At 43.1% G+C, this 18,532-nt stretch overlaps 1 protein-coding gene across 1 annotated transcript in view; it reads left to right on the forward strand.

The window, feature by feature from the left end:
* PNLIPRP3 (pancreatic lipase related protein 3) overlaps positions 1–17,821 on the forward strand; it is a 35,172-nt gene extending 17,351 nt beyond the window's left edge. Inside the window, exons 5-12 of the mRNA XM_032313012.1 lie at positions 602–710; positions 4,175–4,294; positions 4,378–4,500; positions 7,693–7,811; positions 10,730–10,862; positions 12,932–13,043; positions 15,512–15,679; positions 16,174–17,821. Coding sequence (XP_032168903.1) covers positions 602–710; positions 4,175–4,294; positions 4,378–4,500; positions 7,693–7,811; positions 10,730–10,862; positions 12,932–13,043; positions 15,512–15,679; positions 16,174–16,237 — 948 coding nt within the window. The 3' untranslated portion in view covers positions 16,238–17,821. The remainder of the gene's footprint in view (positions 1–601; positions 711–4,174; positions 4,295–4,377; positions 4,501–7,692; positions 7,812–10,729; positions 10,863–12,931; positions 13,044–15,511; positions 15,680–16,173) is intronic.
* The last annotated feature ends 711 nt before the right edge of the window (positions 17,822–18,532 follow it).

Here is an 18,532-nt window from a genome sequence, read left to right on the forward strand (position 1 = left end):
ATGTGAAGGCAATTGCTTGATTTTCACTGTTACCGTGAAGAGAACTTGAAGCTCAGATGAAACTGAAAGGGCTTGCTCCTTTGTTCCCCGTTAAGTGTGCATGTGTGTGTGTGTGTGTGTGTGTGTGTGTGTGTGGACTCTTAGGCATACAGTCACTTTGGGAATAGTCGTTAAAACTCCTCATTGAAGACCAAACTCTAGCACACACTTTGCTAGAATGTCCTTCAGCTGGAGGAGACAGACGCAGGGAAGGTGTGTAACAGCCCCGGCATGACTGCATTTGAGCCACGATGGGAGTGTGCTGGCAGGGTTGGGTCTCAGGGATGGGCCAGAAGCCGTAGCTGTGGTTGCTGGGCAGTTCTTTTCCCGAGGACCACGAGACCCCTTAGCACAGGGAGAAGAACCTGACCGAGGTCATTCCTACAGGCCTGTCCTGTTCTTTCTTTTTCAGCCAGACAAGGAGGCAGGGGGTCACTTTGTCCTTTGACTAGTCGCCAGCCTGTGTGTGAGAGGGACAAATAAGATATGTCAGGCACAGGGAAGCCATTCTGCCTGGTCTCTTAAAAACATGTGTTCTGTTTTCCTTTGAAAACCCAATCAGAAAAAATTTGGATATTCTCCTTCTAAAGTTCACTTGATTGGCCACAGCGTGGGAGCACATCTGGCTGGGGAAGCTGGGTCCAGGGTCCCAGGCCTGGGAAGGATAACAGGTAAGCCTGCCCTGGGGGTGGGCCTGGAATCTGCTTCCATGTTCGTCTACACACAAAATCAGTGTCTGAGACACCAGCGGGAGTAGAGGAAGCGGATATAAGATAGGAGGGAACGGGGCTCAACTCACATGACAGCATTTTCAAAGCAGGAGGGTGTAGGTCCATGTTCGAGAATGTTCCCTGGAGGTCACCTGTGGCGGCAAAGTATCGGGAGCTGCCCACCCAGCAGTCGAGGGTGGCTTATGAGTTACAACATGCGCCATGCCACTCCGGAATGAGCCAGAGCCTCACTGACAGTTCTGGAAGGACGTTCGGGACACATCGGGGTCACAGCTCACCGTGGACGCTGGCTGTGTGAACTGTGCCCACGCCGTTCCCGTTGCTAGAATGTTGACTGTTACCCCTGGACATACTGTCAAGCCTAAGAATAAGTTGCAGACTCGGGTATGCATACACGATGAATTAGCACGGTTTAGGATAGACTGCGAATTAGATTTTCGAGGATGATCATCATCTCCCTTTCCGGCACTGCGACTTCCAAACTAATCAAGTCAGATGGAGGGAGATCAAAGTGTCAGCTCCAGTGTCCACAAACTGGCCTGGCCTCTCTCTCCTCTGCATCCCCAAGCAACATTCAGGCAGCAGGTGCTGGTCTCCGCGGCTGCTTTGCGCCTGTCCGCGTCCTGGCCACTGTCCCGGCTCAGGCCCTCTACATCGCTCGCCTGGATTTGGCCACTTGTGACAGGTCCCCCGGCCCAGTCCCCCACAAGTGCTGCCAAGGCCTCATGTTTCCAAATACAAGCTGCCGCTCACTGCCAGAACTTTCTGACGCCCAAAGCCCCTTAGCTTGTCACATAATGGTTCATGTTTCATCGTGGCTTTTCATATTTTTGTGCTATTATCCTTTGCCCTAAATGGCCACTATTCACCTTTCAAGATTCATTTCAAGAGCGCCGTCCTCCGGCAGAGTTAATTCTCTCTACTTCCCAACTCCTTTCAAATGCGCCTCTATTATATTCCAAAATGCAACTTCTGTGTTGCATGGTTCTATATATACACATATATAATTATTCATTCACCCGTTTATTTTGAGACACTCTTAACTACTAAGAAAGTCTCTCTTACCCCCACCCCTCCCCAGGCCCAACATATAGTATGTGTACATTTCCTGTTGGTTAAAACAATAAACTATAGTTCTGTGTGTGTACATATATACACACACATACTTATGCTTTAAATTCAAACTTGAACTTTAAGTATCTTTTCCTAAAAATAGTTAAGAACTCCAGATTACGTGTATAGTGTATGGTCGCTGCAGCTTCCCGGTATAGCAGATTTTTCCTGCTGAGAACTTCCTCTTTCTTCCAGCTCCCAAATCCCAACACCAATGCCAACACCAGCCCATGGCCGCCTTTCTTCTTTGAGATAATAAAATTGTATTTTTATTCTGAAGTCGTCGTGTAGCAAAAATCCCCCTTTGCTCTAAGTTTTCAGGCCCAGGAGAGTGAAGAAGTGGGCAGAGTTTGTGAAGAGGGAACATCCTGGGGCCTACACAGCCTGTGGGCATTTCAGCCGTAAATCAGAGGGAGGAACTTCGCTATTCCCGTGTTTGCAATCACATGGGGTCACCATAGATTTGTGAAGATTTTGTTTTTCTCAATTTTGATTTCAAAAATCAGATACTATTTAACTCCTAATTCTTCCTGCCAAGTGAATTATCCCGTTGAGTAAGTAGAAAATAATACATTTTTAAAGGCTCTCTGAAAATCCGAAAATTGCTATAATTTAGATGTTGGAATCTATAGTCCTTGCAAGTGGTTAGTTTTGGAACAATCGTGTTCCTTGTGTAACAAAAGAACCAAAACGTCAAGAAAGATAGGAACTTTACCATAAAACCAGTTCAAAGCAGAATTAAGTGACAGATTTTTAAGACATGTATAAGTTGAACCTTCTGCTGTCTTTCCCCCCGAGACCTCCTGGAACCCCCCAAATGCAGGTTCCCGGCTCCCCTGCTATTTGCCTGTTCTCTGATCCGCAGAGTCTGATGGGCGCCTCCTATTTTTGGAGGCATCTCTTCAGAGTTCGTGACTTCATCAGAAGTTTGCAGCTGGTCGGTGATCGCACACGAAATAATCAAACAAACTTCCTAGAGTTGAAGATCGATCCTGAGCCTGTTGTGTCTTACAGGCGTGGGGCCCAAACATTTACTGCTCACTCCTGCCGTATTTCCACGGGTCAGCTGCAGCTCCACTCCAAGTCCTCTCCACTCCGGGACCCAGTGTCCACTTTACCACAGAGACTTTTGCTAAAATGTAAATCTCCCCTTTGGCAGACCTGTAAGAGCTTCCCATTGCCAACCAGATGGTGCCCCAACCCTTTTGCGTGGTTCAAACTACACCTGGCCCCTGCTTACAATGTTAGCTTTGTCTTTCACCCAGTTCAAAAATTTTGTACCCCAGCCCTCAAAAACCGGTTATAGTTTCCCAAATGTGTTAACCGTTTCACCTGCAGGCCATGAAGAGTCTCTTTCTTACCCCTGGGGTGCGGTTGTCCCCTCTTGACCCCGGCCGAGTGTCCTGGTCCGTCAGATCTCTGCTTGTATTTCCATGTCCCGCAGAAGCATGTCCCAACTTCCCAAGTCTGGTTTGTGTGTCCCTTCCCTGTGCTCGCATAAAACCTAGGCTCCCCTCGGTCTCTGGACTGAGAGCTCTGGATGGAGGTGTCTTCCCCGTCCAACAGAAAGCTCCTTGAGGACAAAGCCAGGCCTCATTCCTTGTACTCAAGTGCTGAACCTAGCTCCTGGCCCATAGTGAGTGCTTGATAATAAGTGTCAAATGTGTAAATGAATAGATCTGTGAATGGTCATAACATCGTAGAGACCTCTACATAGCTTACCTTTATCCCTCCTAGATACTTGAACAGGACACAGTGGGCTGAGGGTCTAGACACTTGAGCTCTTCGTCCATTTTGCCTCCAGTGTATGATGACTTTGTTGAATCACTTCATGTCACCGAATGTCAGGCTTTTCATTTGTAATATAATGAAGTGGAAATAATGAGCCACAGCTGAAAACTAAGCTGAAGCATGTTGCTTTATAGATTCATGTTTAGAGTGAAGAGCTCTTATCTTTTCTTTTTATCTGTATTTTTGCATACAGATGTTGCTTTTGAGGTCATCTGTGATCCATAACCTTAGTTACATAGATGGTAATCTCTGTACAGACCCTAGCATTTGATTCTTCTGACTTTGTTGCTTGGCATTGTCTGGACACAGCCTTGCTTGTGCATAGGAATCTGACATTGTATAGAGAGACTGCATGTATGTACTCAATTTAGGTATCAGTACTTTGTCTTGGGGGGTGTTCGACCTGTGTAAATCTATCCCTCCAAAATAACTACAACACTATGAATGTGCTCTTGGAGAGAACGTGTGTTGGTCTAATAGCCTTTCGTGCTTTTCCCCAGGGTTGGACCCAGCCGGGCCATATTTCCACAACACTCCAAATGAGGTTAGGCTGGACCCCTCGGATGCCAACTTTGTCGACGTCATTCATACAAACGGAGTTCGCTTGCTCTTTGAGTTTGGTAAGTTTTCGATACAAACAGAAACTACACTGAAGCATGGAAAAGAATCTTAGAAGCATTTATCCTGCTTTTATCGATCTCAGGTGCTGGAACTATCAATGCTTGTGGTCACCTTGACTTTTACCCAAATGGAGGGAAGCACATGCCAGGATGTGAAGACTTAATTACACCTTTGTTTACCTTTGACTTCAACATTTACAAGGAAGGTAAATACTTCTTAAAATACGAAGCTAGCTATTATACATTCACTCAGCTCCCAGGACGCACACCCTTTTGCACATAATATAATATGAAAATATACTTTGGCCCAAAACACAGTCACATGTATGAAGCTCCTACTAGCTGTGAGATCCACAAGGTCAGGTCCGTGTCTTTGTTATCTTTGTATCCCCAGGGCCTATCAGAATGTCTAGCATATTGTAGTCACTCCGTGTAAACAGGAGAATAAGTTTATTCATTCAGCAAGATGTACTGAGTGTCCCCTACGTGCCAGGCATTATTCTAGGAACAGTAGATGTAGGAAGGAATTCAAAAGACAAAAACCCCTCCGTGATGGAGCTAATATTCTAATTTGCTAGAAAAACAGTAATAGAGTAAGGAGACAAAATAAAGCATAGAATTAAATATGAGGTGTTGGTGTTTGTGGGGGCCGAGTGGGGAAAGGAGATTTTTGATAGGGTGGCCAGAGACGACCTAAAGGACTTAGCCGTGAGGATATCTGGGAGAAAGAAAGGCAACCCAAGCCAGTGGGTGGGAGGCAGCCAGTGTAAAGGGCCTGGGGCAAGAACCTGCCTGGGAAGTTCATGGCAGTGAGGAGCCTACTGTGGTTAGAGGGAATTGAAAGATGAGAGTAGCGGACATGAAGTTAGAGAAGGGACAGAGGGAGAGAATACTGGGCTTCTGGACCACTGCAAAGATTTCAGCTCTTACTCCAGTGAATTGGGAGATATGGGAGGATTTGGAGCAGGAGATAGGATTGGACTCACTTATTAACAGAATCACTATGGATCACACATTAATCACAAATTAAACAAATAGTATTTAACCCTTTATAGTAGTTTCCGGTAAGAACAGTATCCATAGAGCGTCTGGTAATAAGGCACCAAAAGCTATTATTTGGGAATTTCATTATTCTCTGGACCTACCTATCATCATTATGTAAATAATGAAATGTATCATACATAATATATAAAATACATAATAATATAACGTATGATGATATGATAATAAATGATGACTAAATATCTCACCATCGGATTTCACATGGTCAGAATATCTCGATGATCTAATTTTTTTTCCCGATGATCTAATTATTTAATCTTCCAATTGGCTACTGGAGTGGAAAGATACACAGATCATGACATTGAGAGTAGCCGGAGTGTCCTCCTCTCTAGAGACAAATTGTAAAGTTTTAATATCTGTTCTGAAGAGTAAATGTGATTAGAAGTGTCTATTTGCAATGCCTACTGAAGAAAAGAAACAAAAACTGGTGAGTTACAGACACTCACTGAGAAAGCCAATTCCAACAAGAAAAGATAAGCAAAATTCATTCAAATAAGGCCTATTATAAAACTTATTTCTCTTCTTATTTTCCATATTATGACTTAAAATCCCTTCTACTAGGATAAAATATAGATCATAATATTTCTTTATACAACTGTATATATACACAGAACTTTTGAAATTCTGTAAAGAATTAATTCAAGTAAAACACATTTATTACAAGCGACCATTTTAAGATGTTATAAAATTCCCTACAACTTTATTTAAAGTATGTGTATCCTTCATGGTATGATTTAGAAAAGTTTGAAAACATGAAAATATTCGATTTTACATTATATTTATTACTAAAAAAATCACTTATTTTAAAATTTATATTTCCCAAATGCTAATGAACTGTCTTGTCTACATCACAATTAATTGTGAATATAAATCTGAATATAAAAGAACTGATGTAAGAGACATCCTTGTTTAAAAAAAAAAAAAAAAGATGATGCCCATTATTGATCTCTGCTTTCTGAAGTTACCCTGTCTCAGCTAACTATTGCATGACAAACCAGAATGGCTTAAAAGAACAATGGTTTTGTTGCCCATTTTTCTGAGGGTCAAGATTCAGGCAGAGTTAGGCAGAGACTTTGATTTGCGATGAGTCACATGATTGCATCTGGTTGGGGGCTGCACTGGGTTAAGCTAGGTGGGAAAGTTCAACATGGTCTTCCATGTCTGGGGTCTTGGTACTGGTTCTGCGCAGCAGAGAGCCTGATGTGGGACTGGATCCCAGGACCCTGAGATCATGACCTGAGCTGAAGGCAGAGGCTTACCCCACTGAGCCACCCAGGTGCCCCTGGTCTGTTCCTCTTAAGGGCCTTTCTTCCCAGCCAGTTAACGAGGATTTCTTAACAGAAAAGCTGGGTTCTAAGAAAGCAAGAGTAGGTACTAGAACTTTTTTAAGACTGAGGACCTGAATTTGTACAGGGTCAATTCCTCCACGTTCTGCTGGTCAAAGCAAGTCAGAGGACTAGCTTACAATCCAGGGTGGGGTGGGGAAAGTGGGGGGAAAAAAGATAAGCTCCTTGCTCTTGAAGGGAAGAATGGTAATCTGTTGTTCCAAAGAGGTGAGGACCTAAAAAATAGTGACTCACTGGAGGCCACTATTGAAGTATAACGATCTACCACATATACTATAACTAAATCTAGTTTCTCAAAGATCAACCAAGTTGTGCAGATCATTGGAAGAATAGTCCACGGCAGATGCTGGGGATGTTGCTAAAGGACTAGAATGCTAACTTCAGAATGCACAAATGTATTTAGATCTATCTTATTATTGCAATAATAATAAATATTAGTGGCCATAATGTCATGCCTGACAATGACAAAACTAAGTTGTCTTTAGCATTCATTATAACACCTCTCACTTATCATATCTCGATGTTCAGTTGAAGGTGTGCACTGGTTCACATTGCTGGCTGTTTTGTGATTGAGTAAGAGGGAGTTGAGCCTTCCTGCAAACAGGCAGGCAGAGAAGGAATTGATCTAACGTGGGGAATGCTGTACGCACAAGTTTACTGAAAGCTCTAGGTGCTTTAAAGCTCTAAGTCCAAGATTCAGAAAGTATTGAAGATAACAGAACACAGAGTCATTTGCATTTGCATTTGTTTATTTACCCTGCTTGAATGTCCCTTGAGGGTCACACAAAGAATTCTTTGATACAAAGAAAATGGTATGTGCTATTGAGATAAAGCTTGTGCTGTATCCAGCCTACATACAAGGTCTGGCTGTCTGGACCTCCCACATCAGGCATATGTTTTTTAAAGTTACTTTTCTAAGAAATGGTTCATACTATTAGTTATCAGTTAATCCATTTATTGCTATCTATTAATTGGAAATTGTCTTCGCAGAAGTGGCTTCCTTCTTTGAATGCAACCACGCCCGCAGTCATCGCTTCTACATCGAGAGCGTTCTCAATCCGGATGCATTTATTGCTTATCCTTGTAGATCCTACAACTCTTTTAAAGCGGTAAGTTAAGTATTTTGCAGTGGAGTTGAATTAGCAAGTCATTCTTTGAACCGTGATCAGCCAACGAAAAATTAGTGCTTTGAGTATGTGGCAAACAATGCATCTGCCATTTTGGGAAGTAATAGATTTCTTTCTCTGTGCAGAGTACTGAACGGTAGCAGGATTGCTGAAGGGCTTAAATAACTAAACCAACTATTTGTATTCTGGTTGTTTCAGCTCTTTTGAAGATTATATCCAATTTTGCGTTTGGGGCCATTTGTTATGCAGTAATTAGATGCTACTGTGTAACGGGCTTAAGTCCAGGGCAAACGTTTTTCTGTGTATATATTTTAAATGTCATCTTCAAAGATGCCCTGAGAAGGCTGAACCAATCAATAGCTACAACCGAACATATTACTATTTACTTGGAATGTGAAAATTATTTTATTAAAATTTAATTATTTATACAGAGCTGAACTAAGGCACAGATATCTCATAGGAGCTCCACACAGATCAATAAGGGACAAAATACCAAATCTGATTTTGCTTGAGTCATAAAGCGCATGGTGCCAGATCTGAACTAAATGTATTTTTCATTTGGTTATCACTATGAAAAGGAGAAAGAAAATCTATTTTGTAGTGGGAAGTGGAAAGATTTTCCTTCTTATGCTTCAGAGACCGAATTCCCTGTTTGATCAGGGTAGAAAATGTGGGGTTTCCAGCTGGAGTTTATTGTAAGTAATAGCACTTTGAGACTAAGTGCTGTTGGGATAGGAATAAGCCGTTTCTGTCTTTTTAACCAGAGCAAGGTGACTGGATACCCTGTGGCCACCTTCCTCATCTCTGGAGCCAACTGCTCTTACCCATGGCACGCCCTGGTGAACTGCTCAGGAAGCTTGCCAGCCAAACCTGGCATTTCCCCAGTAACCTTCTTCTGCTCTGCCTCCTCTTTCTCCTGGCCCCAGATGCTGCTCTGAGTAGCCTAAGGGATCTTGGCATTTACTATACTGAAGGCAGGTAGAAGCCCTCAGAGTCACAGGATGGTCAGATAGAATGGACTACAATTTGCAAGATGGGAGAAACTTAGATTCCTGGGCCACATGGATGCTAATTATGGCTATAAACTGGAGAACACGGAGTCAATTTCCTTGACATGTTTTATTGTGCTTCTACCCAAACAGTCGTAAAAAGGAGGTGAAATGAAACAAATAGAACAGAACAGGATGAAATAGAATAAAATGAGATGAAATGAAATAAAATAAAATAAAATGAAGGAGGAGTTCAAGTACTGGGCTGTCGGGTTCACACCCTTGCTCCCTCACTTACTAGACATGCATCATTGGACACATTCTCTGCACTTTGGTTTCTGCATCTGTTCGATAGGGAGGCTGAAAACACTGTAATAATAAAGAGGCTTATCAGTACTAATTAGTTAAACACATACAACATGCTTAAAAAGTGTCTGGGACATGGTAAGCACCTAATAAATATGAGCCCTTTTTTTATTGTGATAAGTTTTCTTTATTAAAAATAGAGTTTTACATGGGATGTTTACTATAATCCTAGCCTAAATGTCCATGGTTTATATATCTGTAAGTTCAAGACCTCAAATAACAAATATTAAAACACTGCTACCCAGATTTTTTTTAAGTTAACATTTTGTTGTTGTTGTTGTTGTTTAAGATTTATTTATTTATTTGAGAGAGAGAGAATGAGAGAGAGAGAGAGAGAGAGAGATTGAGATGAGAAAGTGGGAGGGTCAGAGGGAGCAGCAGACTCGTTGCCAAGCAGGGAGCCTGATGCGGGACTCGATCCCAGGACTCCAGGATCATGACCTGTGCTGAAGGCAGTTGTTTAATCAACTGAGCCACCCAGGTATCCCCATTTTGTTAGTTTTGCTTTAGATCTTAAAATGCACAGACAAAATTTAATTCCCTTTCATTCCCTTCACACCCTCCCCTGAAGCAGGGTTTGAGGTGAAGCCCATATGTATGAGATTAATAGCATCGCACTGTATCTTTCTGGATTTGCTTTTTTCTTGTTGTTAAATTTTAGAATTGAGATCTACATTGATATAGAGAGATCTGATGTATTTATTTTCTAGGAATCAGTCACAATTTATTTCTTCACTCCCCTACCAGCAGGCATGTTGGTTGCTTCCAGGGTTTGCTATTAAAAGCAGTTCTGCAGTAAACACTTCCGTATGTGTGCTAGTGTGCTTGTGTGGAAGCTTCCTTATGGTGTGTATTACAAGTGAAATTGTCAAAGCATATGTACATTTCTGTCTTGTTTAAAAGATTTTATTTATCTATTTGAGAGAGAGAGAGCAAGCAGGGGAAGGAGCAGAGGGAGAAGGACAAGCAGAGCCCTACAAGGGGCTTGATTCCCCCCACGCCAGATCACGACCTGAGCTGAAATCAGGAGGCAGACACTTAACCAACGGAGCCACCCAGGCACCCAACATTTCTGTCTCTATTAGACATGTCCAAATTGCTGTCTGCAACGTCTGTCCATTTACATTCTCATCAGGACCAAGCGAGAATTCCACACATGTCTTCACCACTACTTGGTGTTGCACATTGTTTTAATTTCTGCAGTTCTGCTGAGTAGGAAATTATATGTTGTTTTCATTAGTGCATCGCTGACAACCAGCAAGATTGAGCAGCTTTTTACATAGTTATCCTCTTCTGGGGGTTATTTATTCATAGCATTTACTCATTTTTCTAAGAGGCCATTTTCCTCCCCCTCGGTTGTTTTTGTTTTATTTTGTTTTGTTTTTGGAAGACAGGGTAGCCTTTTGGGCAACTTAATCATTTTTAAATGCATATGCTTTATTTAAATTTCAAAGATTTATTATAGTTTAATAACGTATATAGAGTTTATGGAAGGCCAACATTTCTAATTACATTTCTAACCTACCTCTTCTTTTCTGTCCCCAGGGAGATTGCTTCTTTTGTCCCAAAGAAGGTTGCCCAACAATGGGTCATTTTGCTGATCGATTTCACCTCAAAAATATGCAGCCTAATAGATCATATTATTTTTTAAACACTGGGTCTCTTTCCCCATTTGCCCGTAAGTATCGTAGCTCAGGTTTTTTTATTGTAATGCTTTAAGGTACTTATTGTTAAAAATTCAACAGTTTTTACTGAGTGTCTACTAAATCACTGGGCCCCGGGCCAGAAGCTGAGGCTGCAGTGAGGAAGCAAGACAGTGAGGACAGACTAGTGGGGAGTTTTAATCCTGGGTAATAAGCGTTCTCATAAGAGACGTGCAAAGGAGGGACGTCCATAACCAAATCAACAGAGCTTTCTGAGGGAAGGTGATTTCCAAGCGGATTCCCGAGAGAGGAGTCAGAGGGAGTAGGAAGTGGGAACATCCAAGCAGAAGGAACAGCATGGGTCAATGTTTGGAGGTGAAAGAGAGTGAGAGAAAGAGGAAGCCCCATGGAGACCCCGAGGAGAGTAATACGAGATGAGGCAGGAGACGTAAATTAAGTCAAATGATGAAACATGTGCCATATAGGGAGCTTGGACTTGATCCATAGCTCCTGGAAGGCCACCCAAGGGTGTTAAGATGATCAGACTGGTTTCTTAAAAAGTCATTCTAGTTGCTGCATGGATTAGAGGGAGGCAAGACGGAGGCAGAATGACCTGTTAGGACACATGTTGCCTCACCGCCATGGAAGGTGATGGATGGAAACTAACTTCGTGTGCTAATCATTTCACAATATATCATTAAGTGTGTATCGCGGTCGCGGTGTGCATATCCACAATGTTTATATCTCAGTAAAGCTGGACAGAAAGGTAGGAGATGGGGAGAGAGTATGGAGATGGGAGGTAGAACCCAAGGAACCTGTGAGTGGATCTGAGGGATACAGAGAGTCGAGAGGTCAAGGATGATTCTGGCTCGCTGGATGTTCTATTCGCTGAGCTGGATGGCACATGAAGAAAAACTGGCTTAAAGGAGTTAATGGGTCCAGTTTCTAATTCACCAGGTTTTGTGATGTCTTGGGATGGCGGGGGAGGATGTGCCCACAAGGCAGCCAGAGATACGGGCGACTGATGTGATCTACAGAGACTTGAGAGGTACCCCTGTGTGTAGACAGCCATCAGAGCTGTGGAGGCGGTGATGGAATTACCCAAGGAAAGTGAGTCAGATGAGAAGAAAGAGAGCAGAGAAAGGTCTCAGGCTCTTTCAGAGAGGGAAGGTAAACCGATGTGGAGAGCAGTAAAAGGAGCCAGAGAAAGACGGACAATGAGGAAGAGAGGATGGATCCACGGCACAAAACATACTAAAAGGCCGGATGAGACGGTCCCAAGGGCTGATGGGTTGAAGTGCCGACGCCGTCCCTGGGAGCCTGGGGAAGGGGGTTTTCCATGCGGAGGGGGCAGGGGGGTGGGCTGAGGAGGGAAGAAATCTGGCAACAATTAACTGAGGAATTGAAAATTCTCTCTGGGGGCGTTTCTCCTTTGAGACCTTTTTCAAACAATTTTAGGAAGAATTGCATTTTCCGCCAATGTGTTCTGAAACATACAATTTCAGAATTCACAATGAACGATGTGTTTCGTTCCAGGTTTTGTAAAAGTGACCCTTGGCCACTTTCAAGGGATTCGTCCTGTGGGCAGGCTTTGTGCTGCCCCCGACCTGGGCTAACTGAACATTCCGAGTGCAGAGCCTGGTGGGACAGGAAGAGACAACTCACTTCACCTCCCAAGACCCTCTCGCTCGCTAGGTTCTCTAGATTTATTCTGGATGAGTTGTCAAACCGTGGCCAATCAAAACCCAGCTCTGAAGAGTGCACATGCTATAGAATACAAGTGTAGCAGACCAAAGAAAGCTCATGCTTCCATTTTTTAAAGTCCTAAAAATGCCCGGAAGATTAAAGGATTTTCTTTAAAGAACATCATGATACTATTTGCTTTCATAAAATGAAAACAAGTACACGTATATGTATTTTTAAATGTAGCTTTTCACCAAAGTCACTCAAGCTACATAAAGTTGTGCTTTTTTGTGAACAAGAACAGCCATGTTCAAGGCTGAGAGTTGCATTGACATCCGAGTGCCCGGGAGGTCATGCTTTTCGTGTGTTTTCACTTCTTTATTTTCACTCTTTTTTTTTTTTTTTTTTTTTTAATTTCCAGGTTGGAGGCACAAATTGTCTGTCAAACTTGATGGAAACAACGTCACTCAAGGGACCCTGTTTCTCCGTGTAGGTGGTACAACGGGGAACACGGAGGAGTTCGTGATGACCAGGTAGGCAAGGGCCAAGGACGAGGAAGCAGCAGGTGGCACCGTGCTGGGCACTCGCTCAGACTGGCTCAGTCAGCAGCTCACTCTTTTCCGACAGCGGAATGGGACTACCATGGGCTGTCCTGACACATTTGACTTTTCTTTTCACTTCCAGCTTTCCAGATATAAAAATAGAAATCATAGGCACTTTTTTCTCCGCAGTTCCATCTACAAACAGAAGAAATTGGAAAACAATAGCATAAAATTTTAGATCTAGATAATAGAGTAACTGGACAATAAACAGGAGTTATTATCCAGTCCATTAACATTATGCAAATTGGAGCATGTATTTTGATTGTATAGATTCAAATCACTTATGGAATAAGACATTTGTATAAATGGCAAGATTCCTAATAAGCTGTCTGAGTAGCACCCACAGATAGAGGACAAGTGTTGAAATAGTCCAAGGTGGGAATAATGCAGCAGAGACATTCCCTGAGCCTTTACCTTTGGCTAAAGTCCCCTTTTATCTTGAGTTTCCTTTCATCTTTTCTTTGGTCAGCCTTAGCATTTTTGTGTTAGAGATTTCACTTAACGTTGTTTAATTCTGTTTCAGAATTAAGGTTATGCACAGTAATTAGATGCTACCTTTTTGCAAACTAAAGAACGGATTAGATTTTTGCCTCTTTACTTTCCATCATCTTCAAAGAATGGGCAGAGAGGCATGAAAAACAAGAGGTTTCTGTGGTTATTTTATCTGTCGAAGGATGCAGTAGATTAATCATTCTGGTCCTTTGTGCACACCCTCTTGCCTCAGCAGCCCTGCCTGCAGCTATGGGTTCAGTCGGGGACCCTCTGGCCCCTGGTGAATGCACAGGCTCCAGCCCACCTTTCCATCCCCGTCTCCCGCTGTCTGGTGTCTGGTTCGTGGTCTTCAACTCAATCAGGTTACCCTGACTGCAGTACTTAGCGTTGACTAGATCCACCTTTTCCTCTCCTTCTGACTTCACTCATGCTGTTCCTCTGTTTCAGATACCCTTCCCTATCCTATCTCATTTTCCGTGTTCTTCATGTCTCCATGAAGCTAGTTCTCTGGAAGCCGTTCAGTACGATCTATTGTGTGCCTGCGGCTCTGAGGCCCACAGGCCCACAGCAAGGCTGGGTAGTTTGAGCCCTGCACAAAGGCGTCTGACCTGGGATGGGGCAGTTCCCAATCACCCAAAAGTTCGCAAGAATATTTTGGGGCACCTGGGTGGCTCCATCCGTTGAGCATCTGACTCGGTTTTGGCTGAGGTCATGATCTCAGGGTCACGAGATGGAGCCCCACGTGGGGTTCTGTGCTCAGCGGGAGTCTGCTTGAGATTCTTTCCCTCTGCCCCTAGTGCCTGTGAGCACTCTTTCTCTCTCAAATAAATAAAATATTTTTTAAAAATTGTAAGACTATTTTGACATCTCTGCATTTCTTTTGCAAATATCTAAAGAAGGAGTTTGCCATCTGGTTGCATAGTCACCCAATCTTCTTTTAAGAATAATTCTTAAATTATTGTAAACCCTGTGGCTTCTACGTTAGTCCTGTGGGCTTCTAATGGCGCTGCTATGAAGGTGCTCACAGTAGGTCCACGGAGCGAAGTCAGTTCAAAGAGCAACAGGGAAATTATCCCAAAGAAGCTGGAAGGAAAGTTGCCTTCTGATAATTAAAGCAATTAATTCTATATAAAATAGAGGAAGACAGGCCCTAGGAATAGCAACAGTCATTCATTCACTTAACAAACATTTCAATGCCCACTGTGTGCCAGGAATTGTTCTGATTGCTGAGAATACAGCCACAGGTCCTGTCCTTGTGGGGCTTATCTTCCAGGGAGAGGAGACAATACGTTAACAATGAAAGAACGAAACAGTGGGAATAGGGAAATCACATCTGGTCTAATTTGGGCTAGGGTAGGATGTGCCTTATGCCTCAAGAGAATCCACTTCCCTCTGCTCTGTTGCCATGCTCACGAAAACACCTTTGGATGACTAGCTTGGTCGCGTGATTCTTTTCATCCAGATAAAGAAGTTACCAGGGAGAGAGTTGGAGGACATTTTGATTAATAAAAAGAAAGCATTTCCCCATTGGGAACAGGGAGATCCGTTTGCTGTGAATTCAGCTCCTCGTTGACCGCGTGACCATTTCCTGGTGTCCATAAAATCTGGTTTCTGAGACTCTAAAGCCAACACCAGACCTTTCATTGCGGAGATCCCATCAAGGTAATGCCTCTCTAGGCATTCCCCAACATCGACCAGTCAAGCTTCCCATTTCCCCCACCCTTCCTTTCAAGCTTCAGAACGCTGGTATTCCAAGACGCCGATCGACGTGCGCGAAAAGAATAAATCTCTGTGAGCAGAAGCCAGCAGCCACGACTTTCTCTTTCATCGTACACACAGATGCGGCTCCACTTGAACATTGAGGGTACCCCGGGGCGAGCTTATGGGTCTTATCTTTCTGTTTACAGTGGGACACTGAAGCCAGGCATGACTTACACAAAATTAATTGATGCAGACGTTAATGTTGGAAATGTTACAAATATTGAGTTCATTTGGAAGGAACATTTGTTTGGGCGTTCTCAGAATAAGTTGGGAGCAGAGATGGTGAAAGATATATCTGGAAAATATGGATATGAGTAAGTATTACCTTTTCCCTTGAATTTTCAGACAAAGTTTAAATTTTTTTTTAAATATTATTTATTTATTTATTTGACAGAGAGAGATCACAAGTAGGCAGAGAGGCAGGCAGAGAGAGAGGAGGAAGCAGGCTCCCTGCTGAGCAGAGAGCCCTATGAGGGGCTCGATCCCAGGACCCTGGGATCATTACCTGAGCCAAAGGCAGAGGCTTTAACCCACTGAGCTACCCAGGTGCCCCAAAGTCTACATTTGTAATGGTATTTAAAACCTCCATAGAATTTGAAATTTGCAACTTGTGTAAAAATTTGTACATCTTAACATTTTATAATTAAAGGAAACTTATTTAAGAAATAAATAAGTTATTATATTTGCAAAAGTGTTTACAAAATAATAATTACTCATTCAATTAGCTCTACCATGTGTCTTTTTTTTTTTTTTTTTACTCCATAGAGTCATTTTAATATCCTTTTTTTTTTCCTTGAAAATTTTTCAGATCTACCTTCTGTAGCCAGGATATCATGGGACCCAATATTGCCCAGATCCTGAAACCATGCTAAATTCAGATACAGTCTTGATGGATTTATTTAATGGAAGTGATGAAAGAATCTTCTTCTGGTTGGTATCTGAGCCAAAGTAGACCATCATGAATGAGGTAGAAAAGTACAGTTGTTGCTGTTTTCTACATAGAATGTTTTTCTCCTTGACCAGCTTTGTAGGGGCCTCGAAAACAGACTGAGTCCTAGGACAGAGTATAGTCTGGTCATATTCAGGAACCCAGGTATCAGTGCCAAAATAAAGCTGTGTTGGAATTTCCCTGAATGAGATAACTTGATGCCAAAGTATCACAGTATAAATTCACTGGGCAAAAGTGAGACACTGTCTGCTGAGTACTAGAGGTACATTTTGAGTATTTCCAGGTAGAATAAGCATTATTCTAGAATGATTTAAAGAATATTTATTATGTTGCTCATCTTGCTAAGACAAAGTATGGCTATGGTTCATGCTATGTAGATGACAGACAACCCTGTGGGCTGGTATGTCTATGTATTAATAATGAAAACTGATGAGAGTACATTAGTATTTCCAAGGTATTCCTTGTCTTCAGGTGTGTGTGAAGTAAAAGAAATTTGGGGGCTGATCTGTGCTATGTCCAACACTTTGCAATAGTCCCTGAGAATCACCAGCCCCTTCTCTGGAGGCCTCCTGTGCTGAGAGAATGACTCCTCCTCTCTGGGCCTTCAAAGCCCCATTGCAAGTTTGCATTTGGCCTAAAGGCAGCGTTTCATTTGTAATGCCCCGACTGTCCCTTTGTGTTTGTAATAATAATCCTGTAATATTTAAGTGTGTCCATTTTTTTTAAAGCTTTGCTTCAGTTTTTTGTAATTCAATTGTCTGTATCCAGTGCAAATCAAAGACGACTGTTTTTATCTGCTCTGTTTTCTAATGGGCTTCGTGTTTAGCCCACCGCACTGTACTGTAAATGTTGTTGAAAGGAAATGCTGTAAGAGCCTCAGCAGGAGTTTTCTTGATTCTCCTTGGTGCCTCGCTGCCAAGTGGACCTCAAGAAGAGGCCCCTGGATGTACTTCAACTTGTGTTGGGGCAGAAATCAGAGAACCAAGTGGGGTGTTTCTTTCCCATCGTGCAAGTGGGAGATGGAAGACTGATTGGAGCACGAGACTCAGTGAAGGAGGAAAGGAGATGCAGACACGCTTGGCATGAACCGGCTGGTTGTCTACTCTCTGGTGGGTGTGTCCACCCAAGGCCTAGGCCAGCCCGGGAGCAGGGTGGCCACAAGCAGCCCAGCGGGAGGGTCCGAGTCTCTGAGTCCTACTAACAGTGTGGCAGGCCAAATCCCTCGGCAGCCTGGCAGTGGAGAGGGCCCCATCTTTCTTGGGGGCAGGACACCTTCCTCTGCCAGCAGCTGTCCTGACCCTGCATTGTTCTCTGCCCAGCCTTTCTCTGTTTCTTTTGAGAAGGGCTTGGCCACCAGCAGGAAGCTCCACCAGCAGCACCAGGCTCTGTGAGTCCTGGCCTGCCTCCTCACCCAAGAGGCCTCTTGGCTGGCTCTTCCTAAGCTTGGAGAGACAAATGGGAGTCAGTTACCTTCTGGAAACCTATTTTAATAAAACACAAACTTTTTGTTCCATAGGTCTTACTGTCCTTTTTTTTTTTTTTTCCCCACATTGTAAGAATGTCGTGAGGATGAAAAAGTGTGCATGGCCTATCTAAGCAGAGGGATTCCGAAAGTATAGAATGACGACGTTGTTTTCCGTGTGTTTGTTCCCCGGGAAAGCACTGAAAAATGATGCCCTTCTCTCTCCGTGCCCTGCATTATGGTCACTTGGTAACTTGAACCAGCAGATGTTGGGGCAAGTCCTGCTCCTTGCCTGGACCGCCATTAGTGCTGACGAGTGACTTCCAACCCAGGGGGCTGGTGACTTCCTCCACCCCTCATTGCCACTGATTCACCTACACCTTGTCATCCTGTCACCCCAAATGCTCTCCTCCAAACCTGTTTGGTTTTACCATACTCCTTCCCAGTTACACTTCAAATTGTTGAACATACGTACAGTATCCACTGTACAAAGATGAACAATAATCATTTTCTTAAGTAGGTTCCATGCCCAGCATGGAGCCCAACTCAGGGCCTGAACTCATGACCCTGAGATCAAGGCCTGAGCTGAGATCAACAGTCAGACACTTCACTGACTGAGCGACCCCAGGCGCCTCCAACAATAATCATGTTTAAATGAACTTAAGATCTACTAAAAAAAATTAACAATAATTCCTCAATATTCTCTTACATTGAGGTAGTTTTGAAATTTCCGAGATCGCCTGAACAATGTCTTTT

This window comes from Mustela erminea, chromosome 14, assembly GCF_009829155.1.
Source record: "Mustela erminea isolate mMusErm1 chromosome 14, mMusErm1.Pri, whole genome shotgun sequence".
In the NCBI taxonomy this organism is placed as follows: domain Eukaryota; kingdom Metazoa; phylum Chordata; class Mammalia; order Carnivora; family Mustelidae; genus Mustela; species Mustela erminea.